Genomic DNA, 16,076 nt, shown 5'->3' on the forward strand with positions numbered 1-16,076 from the left:
CAAAGTACGATTTAATATCCCTAAACCAATGGCGTAAATTTTCTTCATTGACAGATGACCTCCTTCGAAGCCACGGAGCCACTACCTTAATACATGTTCTAAAAACTAAAATACAATCATCAAATATTATAACTCGTACTTAAAATTCATATTTCTTATCTTTGTTATTCCTTCCCTGGTATCACGTTGATCTTATAGATTCGTATACGCTTTTGCTACTGACGCAGTCAATTCTTTTTGGCGACCGTATAGTTTTGAAGATCTATGTCCAACCTATTTTCTTATCACTGTTTATATAATTTTCTCTCTTCTTTAGTTTTTCTTGAATTTCGTTTGACCACCACTAGGTCTTTTAACTTCTTTCCTGAGGGTTTTCCAAGTATTTCAATAGCTATAGCAGTATCTCTAATAATAATGGTCGTCTTCCTCCAAAATATTTTTGTAAAGACATATCTCATAAAAATTATAGGCATAAGAAGGCTAGTTTAACTTAGGTGACGTCATATCTATGACTCAAAACTTTCCATCGTCGTTTGCCATCGTCAATTGTCACTTGTCAGAAGTCGTTGTAATGACGCGTGTTTGTAATTTGCAGTGCTGATTTATTTTTAGTGAGATAAAATGGCAGAAAATCCAAGGAAACTTTCAGAACAATCCAAATCTACAGGTCAGATTTTTTCTTTAATATCATTTTTAATTTAATTAATTTAAGAGCACATTATGATCAAGGGATTTGTTTTTGTATCGAGTCATTGTTATATAATTTGAACATCTGTGGGTGCAACAAATAAGTACCTAACTATTCATGAACAAGAATCACCTATAACTGTTGTTTGCTCTACAAATATTTTGATTGTTTCTAATCTTAGCATCCAATATTCTTCGATTAAGTCTGTATTTGATTTTAGATGTCATTTTGTAAGTAGTACAGAAATATACATTTTAAGTTTGATAGAATAATCTTGTCACCTAGGAGAAATTTCATTGGAAGTAGTTAATGAAGTAGATACCTAATTCCAAATTTATGACGCTTTATTACTCATAAATTCCTGCTTATAACAACATTTTAGAAATGAGTTGTACCCTTTTAGATTGTAGAAAACTTGACAAATATTCATAGGTCGTTTCCGCCGGTGGGGTCTCACATGATTTATATATGTGTGTATGATTTTTAAAATCTATTAAGCTATTTTCTGTAATTTCCTATACTTCTTAGCTAGTAATTACTTTATTTCCAGTATTTTTCATTTTATTTCAGTTGACAGCTGTTTTTAATCAGTTCTGTATCTATTTATTTTGTATGACTAACTTTACCTTCAGTATACTATACCCTTATGTTGTTTGGGAGGTCACTTTCTTGCTGCTCTCATGTATTTACTCCCTGTCATTATTTCTATACTTATTGGAATTTTGTCTTGTATTCAACTTTTTATTTTTTCTTCCATCTCCTAATGATGTAATCTTTTAATTTTGATCAAAATTTGTAGCTTGCCATTTTCTGTTGTGTTTTAGGTCAATTTTTGTTTGTACACTATATAGCTTAATTGACCTTGCATAGTTTATCCTAGTTTTGGCTAATGTATTAGATCCTTGTTTCTAGATATAGCACAAATTTAGCACTCTTCCTGTTTTGACTTTCTAGACTCATATGGCTACATAAGTTGCAAGTATTGCACTAATATCACACTTTTCATTCATTTGTTGTTGACAATGAGTTCACATTCTTAGTTCTGCTCATAGTTGGTAATTATATATTGGGTTAAAAATGTACTTCTTTTTGTGGCATTATTAGAGTAAGATATGATATTTTTGTTCTCTCATTTCATATTTTTTCGTTAGTTTACTGTGTCTCTATGATTATATTTATGTTAAAGACTGTACATATGTGTGTCTGCCTTTTTTGTGTCTAATTTACCTTAATATACATCGAAAGTTTCCTTTGTATGCATTCCACACTGTTTTTATTAATAATATTCCTATGTATAATATTAAATGTACCCAGTTGTTCATTTTGAATAAGGCAAGTATCGTCTGCCAGTATATAGGCAGATAAATTATATATAATATATCGATTTCAGTTTAGTTTGATTTTAACCATAATACTGTTTACATTATATTGCTATTATTCTTTCTTTTTGTATAATATTATATTGGTTGATTGGTACTTTCATGCTAGCTATCTAAATATAATGAATATCACTTTGGTTTTATATAAAGTATTCTTTTCATCCCTTGAACTAGGAAAAAAATTACAATTTTCTTCATAATAGTATATCTAAAACATTATTTTGTGTGATGTTTTTTTGTACATTGCCTGGCCAAATTATTAGATGCACTATAAAATTTTATAAAAAATGTTAATTATGAGCTATGTTAATATTAATGAACAAATATGTATTTATTGACTCTTGAAAGAAAACAGAAATAATGACAGTTAAATGTTAATATTTTGTTGAACCACCTTTAGCTGCTATTAGAGCTTTAATTCTGCATGGCATACTATCAATGCAAACCTGTACTGTCTTGTGCATTTGAGGATGATGATTACACATGTAAACTATCCTTCTAAAAGCTGCGTTTTCTTTGTGATCATATCTTTACCCACTTCTCTTTTCATGAACTCACAAACTTTGTCACAGTGTGCTTCACTGTTTGAATAACACAGTCAGGATGAAACTTTTCTCCATAACGATGACACACAAACTGAGCTTTGTTCTGCAAAATTTCAAATGTGCTCTCATCACTGAAGCAGACCTGTCAACAATAAAAAAAATGTGTGCTAATCTTACTGTTGGTCAAATTCATTATTTGTGAAGAAATTATGAACTTACTGATCTTACAGAAGTTCACATCTTTATCACTCCACTGTTTGGCCCAATTCAGACACTTTGCTTTCATTGCAGGTGTCTTGGACATCTTGGCGGGGCGGCAGGCCTTAAAACCCAGATCTTTTAATTTTTTGCATAATACATTCAGAAGAATTCACACTGCCATCTTGTAGTTACTATTATCAAATTTTTTGTAGCAAATCTGTTTTCCAGGCAAATTTTCTTTAAACACCTTTCTTACGGAGTGAAAATAGGCTCTCTGTCGCATTTATTCTTTCGTTTTTTGGCTCAATTCTTCCCCTGATTCAATCTTTGTGATATTTTAGCATTCACGAGGGCATTTACCTGGTGAAAGATTGTGTTTTTTACCCATGATGAAAGCGTACAAACAGATTATTTAGACTCTACACATTAAATAAACAAATAGCTGCGTAATATAAAACTGCAAAATAAACAAACACTTCACATAAAGCCACCGAGACACGCCTGCAATTGAAGCATGGGAACAGGCTAAGACTTGTTTAAGTTCTGGCAAGAATTGAATAACACAGTGTGCCATATGTGACAAATAAATACAAATACAAAATATATAATAAATTTCCTGAATGAAAATCAATTTCATGTATGTTTGTATGTGAAAAACTGCATATAAACTCATATAAAACAATAAATTATTAAAAAATAGTGTGTCTAATAATTTGGCCAAAAACTGTATATAGATTTTAGAAGGAACCTAGAGGATTGCTAGGTCACCTGTGACATTTTTGTATAAACATATCTAGAAGTTTTCATATCTAGTGACATATACCAGGATTAATAATATTATTTTTTACTTGGATAAAATAAATCTATAAGGATATTACTTTCTTAACCTTGTGATGCATATTTGAAGTGATTCTTATTTGAAAATGAGTTTGAAAAATTCACGTGCTTCATTAAATTAGTGATTTAGATGTTGTGTGAACATATTTCTCTGTTTTGTTCAAACTTCTATATAATTTCTTCTGTCATTCTTTTACCTCTGATATTTAACAACCTTATTAACACTTAATTTGGAAACAGGGAATAAAACATGTGCTAAATTTAAATTTGATATTTTTGAATTTCAACCAGTTGATAAGGTTGTTGTTTTACTTTTTCAGAATTAGAAACAGAAGTGGGAATGTCATTTGATTGTAAGTATTTTAATGTGTGCTTGAATTGTGTTTTAGTTCTAAGATATTTCAGCATACAACCACGAGAAGTTGTTTCATATACTTTAGGCATGAGTGTTTATTATGTATCATCACCAACGGGGTCTTTATAGCCTTTCAATCCCGTCGTGTTATGCTTATATATATATAGTTATAAGTATTAGAAAATGGCTAATATTACAATGGAAGTTTTTATACATTTATGAACGTGATTTTCCATTTTTTGGAAACCTACAAGTGGTCCAATAACATCTAAAGTAAATGAATATTTAATCCATACTAATCAGAAATAACTGTTTTTATTGCATATAAGCAAATATATGGGTTATGATCTAAAAAACTGGATAGAAATATACCTCAGGGCTCCATCATCCATTTTGTTTATTCTGTGTTAAATATGGTTTTCAGAATTAATTAAAGGAGGTTGATGGATTCAAGTCTGAAGAGCTTTGAGCATTGTAATGGGTATTATTCATACAAAATTACTAAAACTGTAATAAACATGCTAAGACTAGATGCAATTTACACATGTTATCAAACTAAAGCATCTTATACAATCATAAATTTAACATTTCTTCACTGTCAGAATCTGAGCTACTCATATTACCAGTGTCTATTATGATTGGTTGAATGTTAATGTCAACCATATTTTTTTATTTTCCTTTTTTTTCATACCACTTTTAATAATTTCACGAGTATGTCTCACATATTTTTCTCAAATTGATGTGTTACATTGATTTAGTACCTCTTTCACATATTTATAATAGCACTATCAGAATGACTATCTCCATCAATATACTTATTGTCATATGAATTGCAGTTTGCCTAAATTAATTCAATAGCATTGAATTTACAGTGATAAGGAAGTAGTCTCAACACTTCATAACTGTGTTTACTACTCTATTTGTTGTCATTCGGCTTATCTGATTGTTCCATCCAGCTCTTCTATTTCTTACCCAGTCCTTGATGTTAGCCACGGTGCATCTATGTCGTATATCTGTCTCTTAGTGTGTTACCATCATTTGTTCTAAGCTCTGTCATCTCTGCTGCTTCTAACACCCCTTTTGTCCTCTCTGTGTCATGTCGAGTTTCTGCCGCGTATTTCATTATTGTTCTTACGACCGCTTTGAAATGCAGCCTTTCATTTCTTTCCCGATATTTTTATTTCATCCATAATCAGGTTGAAAAATAGAGCACTCAGGGAATATCCCTGTCTTTTTATTTCATTTATTTATTTATTTAATACACGGGATAACCCCATTAACAGTTTAAATTACAATATACAATATCGCAGTTAGGATGCAAAACTTGAAATTACTTATAATATAAAATCAATATTAAAAAGTTTAAAAAAAAATGAGACCAAAAATCTTACATACTAAAAAAAAACAAACAAAGTATAACAAGAACAAAATTCAACAATCCCAATATACATATCACAAAGCAAGAGATCTTTTTAACTGAGTTAAAGTTATATTGAAAATATCAAAAACGCGATCATTTAATAGCCCCATGTATCTATCCAATGGTTTGTGAATACCATAGGTTGTTCTGTGGAAAGGAATATTGAAAACATTGTGGTAACATAGAGCTTGATGGGGAACATTAAAGTTAATCTGGCTTAACAGGTTTGGACAATCAATAAATCCATGTATGATCTTATATATAAATATAGCTCCTGACATGTCACGACGGTTCTTGAGTGAGGGTAAAGATAATTGTTGTTCGATACAGAAATAATCATGATTTTCAATTTTGTAGTCTGTCTAAGTCATCTTGCAAGGATTGATCTTTTAAACTATCTATAACTTTCCAAAATTTCAAGTCATCTGCCAACATGAGACATTTGCTATTTAGGAAACAGGAAGTGATGTCGTTAACGAAGATATTAAAAAGAAGTGGAGAAGTGTGGCCTCCTTGAGGAACTCCAGATGTTACTGTGAGACAGATGACAACCTATTTTGACTCTTTGACTTCTCCCAGATGTAGAGTTTTTAATCCATTCAACAAACCTTACATGAAAGCATACATTAATTAATTTGCCCAAAGGTGATCTACATGATCAAATTCTTTGGAAAAATCTGTGTATATTGCATCTACCTGTTTACAGTCTTCCATATGAGATAATATATCAGATTGATAGCAAACCAAATTTGTTGCAGTGGATTTTTTTGCTATGAAAACCATGTTGTGATTGTGATATTAAGCCTTTTCATAACCAAGAAAGTTGCTTTGCTATAAGACTATCGAAGAGCTTAGGGATTACAGATTGTATACAAATGCTACAATACTTTTCAATATTATCTTTCTGACCATTTTTAAATGTAGGAAAAACATAACTTTCTTTCCAATTTATTTAACAATATAACAGATGGTATTACAAGGGTACAGACACACTTTTTTATTAAAAAATTAGGCACACCATCTGGACCAGCAGTAAGCTTATTGGGCAGCTCATTTATGCCATTAAAAATCTCGGTGGTAATCTTAGAAGGACAAATATTTGTACTAAAGTTGCTATTTAATGGATGGATAGGTATGTAAAGGTTGTTGTTATTTGGTGAATACACCGTTTGGAAGAAGTTCATAAATAAATTAGCTATGTCTTGACCATTTGTTGCAGATTGGACTTGATAAAATAAGGAGTTAGGTAGGTTATGACTAGACCTCTTATCATTGATGTACTTCCAAAATGATTTTGGATCATTTCTTAGGCCAGTATCTATACCTCTAATATAGTTGCTGAAGCAAATTTCAGACAGTTGTTTACATTCAGCTCTTAGGTGGGAAAATCTAATATAGTCATCATCAGTACGATTATTAACATAAATATAGTGAGCGTATTTTTCTCCAGAGTCAGTCTTCTAAGATCAGCAGAGAACCACTTGAAAAACGTTGAAGTTCTATATTTCTTCAATGGCACAAAGTAAGCAATTCCTATAGAGAGAACTTCATAGAATAATTTTGTAGCAACTTCAAAATCATTAACCATACATATCTGCCAGTCTATAGAAGCAATTAATTTGTTAGTGCAATGTAATCACCATTCCGAAAATCATAAAACAACTCATCATAAACCAACTTATTTCTATTTGTTTCTTTAACATCGAGGTTTAAGCAACATTCATAACCCATATGATGGATGCTAGGATCTACAAGGGGATCTCTTGCTTTTAAGATATTAAACTCCCTAACATTAGAAAAAAACTAAATCCAAAAATACATTACGATTATTGGGAATAATATTATGTTGATACAATTTTAAAAAACCAAAGGCTTGAGCAATATTCACAGCTGGATCACCTGCAGGACAATGCGCCATTACATCATTCTCCCATGATGCGTTGGGAAGATTGTAATCACCAAAAACATAGATATCCTGTGCTGAGTATTGCAGAACAACATTTTCCACAGTTTGAGAATGCCAGTTGTATACTTCACGAAGTGATCGTGGAGGTATGTAAACACCACCGACCACAAACTTGACTTCATTAATTTGACATAAGATATATATTTGCTCAACCCGATCTTCACGAATACTAAGGGTTTGTGATTTTAGCTTGTTGTTAACATAGTTAAAGTGCCCTAACATGTGTAAACTGTTATTTGTTAAGTTTGAACAAAAAATATTGGAAGGTGTTAAAACAATGGACTAAAATCATTATAGAATATTTGTAATAAAACACTCTGTATCTCGGTAAAGAGGAATGTTTAATTGAACTGTTTTAGGTTAAATCTTCATATTTTGTGCTAAGGTTTCTCGAACTCCTATATGGTCAATTCTTAATGAAATACTCTGTATAATTTGAAAATAAATAGCATTTAAATTCAATAGCGTATATCTCACTGGAATTTAGCTTTTTCTGCATACATATTTCCGAAATTAGTTTTCCATTTCCAATCAAAATTTAATGTACATTTTATAACCATTGAACTATATATACTAGTCAATACATGATCCTTCTATAAATAATCGTAGAATCTCAATTCGATTAATATTTTATTGTATTTCTAATCTTGTACATTGTACATTCCCTTTCAAATATTTCCATCTATTCTAAGGCGTTAACATTTTTTACTCTGATATTTATTTTAGTTTCCTGCCTTCATCTTTTTGTCTGTCTTTTATTGTAATTACTTTGTCCAAATTCTGTTCTAAAGCTTTAGTTGATATATATTAGTTAACATAGGCGTGGGAAGGCATTTTTACAAATCCATCATTGCTAAAACTTCTCTTTTAAATTCTGCTTGCATCTTATCTTGCCTTTTTAACTTGTATCTGTTTTCTGCATCATTCAAATGATCTGCCTTTTCTTTAAAATATCTTCAACTCCATTAGAATCTGCTTCTTTTTTTGGCTTATTTTCAAAACTGTCACAGGTATCACATTTGTATCAGTGTTAGGGGGCTTGAAATGCATGTTGAACTCGGTAGAAAAAATTTCCCGATACATACTTTTCTTTACAGCAAGTTCTTTTGCATACTCCTTCTCGTTAATCGACTGTAAATATAATTTGTATATTATTATTACATTTAGTTCTGGATTTAAATATTCTCTTCCAGGCCCATTGCGACAATAATGATTTTCAATTATGGAAAACAATTTATGTGTTCCATAACCAATTGTTTTGCCTCTTCTGGAATTTGGTGGTTAGGTACATGGTGACTGATTACCAACTCAGTCGCATCATTCATTTTCTTCTTTATTGAATTTCTGACTATTTTCTCAGAGATGGCAAGTGTAGTTAAAAAAATGACTTGCACACCCATGCTTTAGATCCGTTTGAGAGGGTAAGAATGCCGTCTTCGGTCCTTTTGATTGTCATTTCTTGGACGTCTTCTACTAACAGTACCCACATTAATTGCTTATGCAATAAATTGTCTTCTATGGTCCCAGTCTGTCTGGCTTTTCCAGAAACTATTAAATATTTGGGTACTGATATTATCCTGTATTAGTAGTATGTACATTTAAACCTAGTTCTTTACCTTTTTTCAATTTATTTTAAATTTTCCTCTCCTAATCGTCTCTTCTCCTTTGTTACGTTATGTTTCCAAGTTGAAGGTTTCTGCTTTCTTTTTCTAGTTTTCTTTACAACTGTTTCTGTTGTATCTCCCTCGTTCTTTCACTTCAATACTGTTACCCATGTTCAGTTTTTTGGAAAGCACCTATCTGTCAACACAGGTAATGGTTGTATTTTCCTCTGGTTGATATATTATGTCATCCAAAGAGTTGTCAGAATATCTTTTTGAAATATATTTCACTCTCAATTTCTTCATTCACGAAGACATCCACGAAGAAATTTTCATTGGAAACGTCAGAATATCTACTACAAGAAGGTTTAGCAAATATGTTTTTACTCTCATTTTCTTCATCCATGGAGAAATTTCCATTGGCAACATCATTAAACACAACAGGCTTTAACTAATAGTAGTTTTTATCGTTCTAATGAACAGAATTTGTTCATTAGATCAATCCGATTCAGGCACATAAGTAGAGTGAACATGAATGTCTGAAAAATAACAATGCTTCAATTATTGCGATACCCCTTAAATAGTTTTATTAAAAATTAAGCTCTTGTTATTAAGCATGGAAAAGTAGCTTATACTCTACAAGATATTACACTTCACAATAATTGTGTACCTACTTTAAGTTAGGAATGTGTAGAAAGGATAGGTACAAAATTTTGAAGATTTTCACAGTACACAAAAAAAAAGTTCACTTACATTCATTATTTTCTTGTAAACACATTTTTATCATCTTTATTGAATTTACTTGATTCAGACATTTCTGGTTGTTTTGTATTATCACATTAATCTCGATAAAGAAAAAAGTCACTTTTATCTATAAACCATGCAAAAACATTATTTTATAACCTCAATGACCACAGCTGACAGGCGGTTGTCCATAGAGATTGTACTACGGTCTTTTTAAGAATCAGTATGCTATGCAAAAAAGACCGATGTGCCACATAGGGCTTTTTGCAACAAATGTCATATTGGACCTTCTTCTTCTTCTTCTGGTTCCTATCCGTTTCGGATGTTGGAAATCATATTGGCAATCATGACCTTGCTCGCTGCGGCTCGAAACAGCTCCGTTGAGGTTTTCTTAAACCATGTTCTTAAATGGACCTCCGACTTGCAATTTTAGTAATATTATCTGGACAACCACCTATTAAGATAATACTTTTAAGTGTATTATCGGCTGTACACCTCCATTTACTGGAAAATGGACTTCCGTCCTTTCATTTCTTACGAACAGATTATATATATATATATATATATATATATATATATATATATATATATATATATATATATATATATATACATAGATCGGTTTAAAACGTTCTCCTACGTCTTCCGATATCCAGTTGCCACTCCCCTCGATTCATCCATAAGCCTTCTTCTATGTCTCTGTCTATATTGATGCCTTCTCTCCAACTAAGGCGGGGTCTTCCTCTTTTTTTCTACCGTGAGGGGTCCACATTAAGACTTGTTTTGGAAGACGTTCTTCAGACATTCTCTGTACATGACCGTACCATCTGAGTTGTTGGGTACCAATATCGATTACTATTGTATGCTTTACTTTCATAATTTCTCTTATTCTGTTGTTCGTTACTCTTTCTAGTCTAGATTTTCCAGCTGAACGTCTCCAGAAATCCATTTCCGTTGCCTCAAGTTTTCTCTTGTATCTTTCCTTTATTTGCCATACTTCACACTGTAGGTAATTATAGTTTTAATGATTGTATTATATATCTTGTGCTTGTTATTATTAGAGATTGATTGATCCCAAAGGATACTATTGAGAAGGGAAATTGCTCTTCTTACTTGGTTGTTTTTCTCCTCAATTGTGTCGTCTACGTTTCCTTCTTTTGTGATGATCATACCTAAATATTTATATGTGTTGCAATGTTTGATAACTTCTTCATCTTCCAATATGAGGTCCTGTTGTTTCCCGCCGATACACATATACTCGGTTTTTTGGATATTGATTTTAAGTCCTCATTTGTTATACTCCTCGATTAATTTTCGAGTCATACTCAATATCTTCATAATCTTGTGCTATCACTAGTTGATCATCTGCAAATGACAAAGTGTGTATGTTATTGTTGTTAATCGGCATTCTCATTGACAGATTATTACCAACCTTTACCTTTGAGTTAGCATTAGCGTACAGTTCCTTCGTCGCATTTATTAAATTCATGCTTATGTTCGTTTTCTCTAACGCTTCCCATAATTTATAATGTGGTACGCTATCATAAGCCTTTCGTAGATCTACATACAATAAATGGACTTCTTGATTAACGGCTATTTTCTTTTCAAAAATCTGTGTAATGCAAAACAAATGGTCAACAGTAGATCTACCTGCCCTAAATCCTGCCTGTTCCTCAGCCTCTAAGTCTTTATATTCGCTTTCTATTCTGTTTTTAATTACTTTTCCGTATATTCTACTGACTGAGTTTGTCACGGCAATGCCTCTGTAATTGTCACATTCATTCCTTCTGCCTTTTTTGTGTATAGTGGATATGAATGATGTCTTCCTCTCCTCTGGGGTTGTCATTCCATTAATGCAGTTTTGGAACAGTTTGGCTAAACTTTTATATATGTTTTGGTTGTACCGTGTTTAATTAACTCTGCAGGGATGTTACCTGGACCCGGTGCTTTGTTATTTTTAGATTTATAATTATATAAAGTTTAAAACAATTGATTTGTTTCATCCCTTAGCCATTTCAACGCAATTTATTACAATCTATAAATGTATTTAAAACAAACGTGACTAATGTGTAATTTATTTACGTAACTAATTATCTTGTAATATTCAGTTTCATTTTTCTTGAGAATGGGCGTATGGATCTTAAAACCCCAGTATTCGTATTAAAAATATTATGGTGTATTCTTCTCTTCGGCTAGAACGAATACACGTTTATTTCAAATTATCGCTTTGTGTCGAAATTAATTTACTACTTAACTTTCAAAATCCCAGTATTTTTATCGAATCTAATAAGATCACCTCGACGCTAAGTACGGTACTGTAGAAAATTTTCAGGGTGATATGTTTATTTGGTGTCTCCTTCTAATTGCGTACTTGTAATATGATCGGAAATAAGATGAATAGTTTATCAATAGGTGTGTATGATATTACCAGATATCCTCGCGGAATCTCGGTTTTTGTATTCCATTTCAAGTTTTTACATCATCGAAGTGATTTCATCAAGTATTTAGTCGGTTGATTACCACACTTGGTTGACACCCATTGTTTATTGTCTATAATTTTAGATACAAATTTATGGAGTAACTCAAACAGTCGATACTTAATTAGTAATGATTGGAATGTAATTTACTTAAGAATGTGAGTGATAGTTAAGACAATTTTATGTTTACAGTTTTTCGTTAGTAAAAAATATGAAGGTAGATTCTGACTTTGTTCTAGAAGCAGTCAGGATAAAATTATTGCAAGGTGAGTTCAAAAAAGGACAAATAAATGTATGGGTTTTTATATTGTGTATATTTCATGTTTTATTGAGACCTCACAATAATTTTTGAAAACTCTGGAATGTATTATTACCTATACTGAATCAGTTAATTTTATAAACAAGAATTCCATGATTTCAACATTTTAGAAATAGTTGGAAAGTTTCCCGCAAATTATAAAACAGCTTCCGGCAACATTCGACATTGAAAAGCATCAAACACAGCTGTTTATGTCTAATAGAAAGCGGTATTTCTTTGTAAGATATGATCATCGGTACTGAAATGGATTGAACGTACTGGATCCTAAATGTTACATTTTTATTATTGTTATTGTTTGACTTTCCGAGTTTCACGTTTGTTTTTTTAATCTTAGAACTTGTATTTGGCACTTTCATCGTTTCTACTATTCTTAATTTTTATTTGGTATTTGATACTAGCTAAATTACGTAGGTTCAGAACGAATAAATTTTTTCTTGTCAAGGACGTCAAGGTAATTGTGTCAAGGACGCTTACAAAATGAAAATGTCATGTATGGGGTCTCTGCATAATGATTGTTCTAGTATTTATTTCAAATGTCAGAATAGAGTCCAATAGAAAGAAGAGAATACGGAAAAATCAGAAGATTGTTTAGGGAAACAATTGAGGATAAAGGTTCAGAGATTGAAAATTGTAGATATAACCTAGAGAAATTAGCAAAAAAGCCTTTTTCGTGACACTATTTGATACAGGTATCTACAAACTGCTTTTTATAAATTTGGTGATGTATTCTGTCGCCTTGGCACAGCACCTCATTATTAATTCAAAAATTCGTCTGAAACACTAGAGGGTCGTTCAAAAAATTAAAGAGGCTCATCATTTCTTCAATTTTTTAGTGGAAATATTTTTAAACAAGCAATCAAATCATCGAAACTTCTTATTTTTCTCGTAACTTAAAAACTTGTCGATTTAGAGATTTTTTGAAATTTTATATGACAAAGTTGTATAAAAAGAAGCTGCATTTCTTATTGGGTGGTCACTTGGTCAGGTTTGTGTAGTTTAATAACAGAGTATAATATTTTTATACAGCTCCGTCATATAAAATTTCGAAAAAAAAAACCTTTTAGAGATTATTTCAGAACACACTAAATTTTCACCTAAATTTAAAGTGGGGAAAGACGTATGAAAATCCAGTGGCGTATACTCACATTGGTTTCAACGTTAATTATATTATATTTTTAAATATCATTTGTTCGAAATAGGCCACTATATACAGTGATGAGTGTCTTACCACCCGGCAAAATAGCGGAAAGGATAGAAGACAGATTAAGTTGTGAGATAGTACGAGATAAGGCTAGTTATTAGACGTGTCTATTTGACTTCAGTCATAATTATACGGATGACCTCGAAAATATTTTATTTTAATAATTTCTGATGTTAGAATAAATGATTAAATATATTAAGATATATTATAGTAAAAAACATTAATTAGTAGCGATTTTAAATTATAAATCTTTAAGTTTATTTAATAATAAAAATAACTCAACTGAAATATTTGACTAAACTAAATAGGTATGATTAGTCCGAAAACAATTGTTCTGTTGTATGTGGAGTTGGCGTAATAGTTAGAGACGTTGTCTATTGATAAGAAGACTGGGGTTCAATTCACACTAAGGGTAAAATTTTTGTTTTACTCAATCAAAAATAATAGAAAATATGATACATATTAGGTAACAAGTTTTCGAAAAACTCATTATTTACAATTTATTCTTATTCCAATGTTATAAAATAGAAATACAAAATATTTCAAATTCAATTCCAGTTTTACAGTCTTCAGTTGTGAATGGAAAATAATCAATTGAAGACTGTTTAATGTCAAATCCATCACTAAATTCTTAGTGTTAATATCAATTCCTCTGTACAGGTACAGAGAATTTTCAAAGAAATTGACGACATTGGAATGGATGCGCGCGAACAGCTACCTGCTTTATAGCTAACCAAATCATCAAGCCTTCAAGTTATCAAATAATAACACATCGAGAAGTGTTTTTTTACGGTAAACAGAAACTTTTTATTGAAAAAACAATTCGTGAAAAAGATTTTAACGGTCGAGGAAAAAGTGCAAATTGTTGTCTGGCATGTGAATGGATTATCAGACAACATGATTAGACAACAATTTGTAAATATGTTTCCAAATAGGCCGGCTCTAGCACGATCAACAATTCAGTCTATTATACGTAATTTTTTTACTTATGGATCTGTGGTCGATCCAAGAGGAGTTCGCAGACGAAGGGAGGTAAATCCAGATTTGGAACTAAGGGACACTTTGATTTGTGCAAGTATTGAGCAAAATCCTACCCAATGAACACCTCGTCTCGGAGAACAATGTGGAATTCCAAGATTTAGAGTAGGTGAAATTTTGTAAAGACATCGATACCGTCCCTATAAACTTCATAAATCCAACGAACAATTCCCTGGGGATCAATATAGACATTTAGAATTTTGTCAAACTGCAATGGAAATGTCACATCAAGATGAACATTTTTTAGAGAACGTTTTGTTCCCCGATGAATGTACGTTTTCATTGCATGGCCGTCACAATTCAATTAATGCTAGGTATTGATCTCGAGGAAATCCTCGTCAGATTTATGTCGCTCGTACCCAGCGTCTTCGAAAAGTAAATGTTTGGGGAGGCATAATAGGGAATCATGTCATTGGTCCATTTTTTATAGACGGTATGTTGACTGGGCGGAAATACTTTGAACTTCTGCAAAATGAAATTGTCCCAGCCCTTTGTAATTTATCAATACCTTTCGATTCCATATGGTTTCAACACGATGGTTGTCCTGCACATAATTCTCGCATCGTCAGTGAATATCTCAGTGCGACTTTTCCTAATCGATTGATTACGGATTTTTTTTTATTTTTGTAGAATTTTTACTTATTTAAACATTCTTTAAAAGTTTTTACTTTATTTTCGAAAGAACGACGATACTGTTTTGTCAATAATAACTTTAAAAAAAAAAATCCACGAAGGATTTATAATTATTCCGTGACAAGAGTGTATGAAACTCCTCAAATCATAGTAGAAATTATTCTTGGTTAATAATTTAAAACTTTAGATTAAATAATCACTATTAATTAAATTATTTTATTCACATTTTTGCTTTATTGTGGTCAATCAGTTTTTACTTTATGCGAAATTAAAAAATGGAAATACGTCACACATTCGACGTTACTCATAATAATTATGACCGAGGTGATTTAGCTCGAATCTAACGTCTAAAGGTGTGAGACTATCGATAGTGGTAATGTAATGTAATATAAATTATAGGTTTTTCTGATTATTTCTCACCTCTACGAGCTTCATCTCTTTTTATTTCACAAGGTAACTGTGTTTTCTATCTCTTACGTTAAAAAGCCGGGTGGTAAGACACTCATCACTGTATTTATTTACAGGTTTTTGGTGACGTTTCGATCTCTATTTCTATAGACCGTTTTCAAAGATATAAATGATAGTTATATTTATTTTGTTTGTTTATTATTATTTGTAACTATAAGACTACCAAAGAGAATTGAAATTTACCTCAATCAACCATGGGAGCTT

At 31.5% G+C, this 16,076-nt stretch overlaps 1 protein-coding gene across 8 annotated transcripts in view; it reads left to right on the top strand.

The window, feature by feature from the left end:
* Positions 1-555: 555 nt before the first annotated feature.
* The window catches only part of LOC140452019 (uncharacterized), a 72,018-nt gene continuing 56,497 nt past the window's right edge, over positions 556-16,076 (top strand). For 6 of the 8 annotated variants that reach the window (XM_072546033.1, XM_072546037.1, XM_072546040.1 and 3 more), the window contains exons 1-2: positions 556-667; positions 3,971-4,003. In XM_072546033.1, the coding sequence (XP_072402134.1) occupies positions 622-667; positions 3,971-4,003 (79 nt within the window). In that variant the 5' untranslated portion in view covers positions 556-621. Of the gene's footprint in view, positions 668-3,970; positions 4,004-12,252; positions 12,480-16,076 lie in introns of those variants that run through there. The other 2 variants (XM_072546035.1, XM_072546034.1) reach the window with 2 other exon arrangements.

The sequence above is a fragment of the Diabrotica undecimpunctata genome, chromosome 10 (genome assembly GCF_040954645.1).
Source record: "Diabrotica undecimpunctata isolate CICGRU chromosome 10, icDiaUnde3, whole genome shotgun sequence".
NCBI classification, from domain to species: Eukaryota; Metazoa; Arthropoda; class Insecta; order Coleoptera; family Chrysomelidae; genus Diabrotica; species Diabrotica undecimpunctata.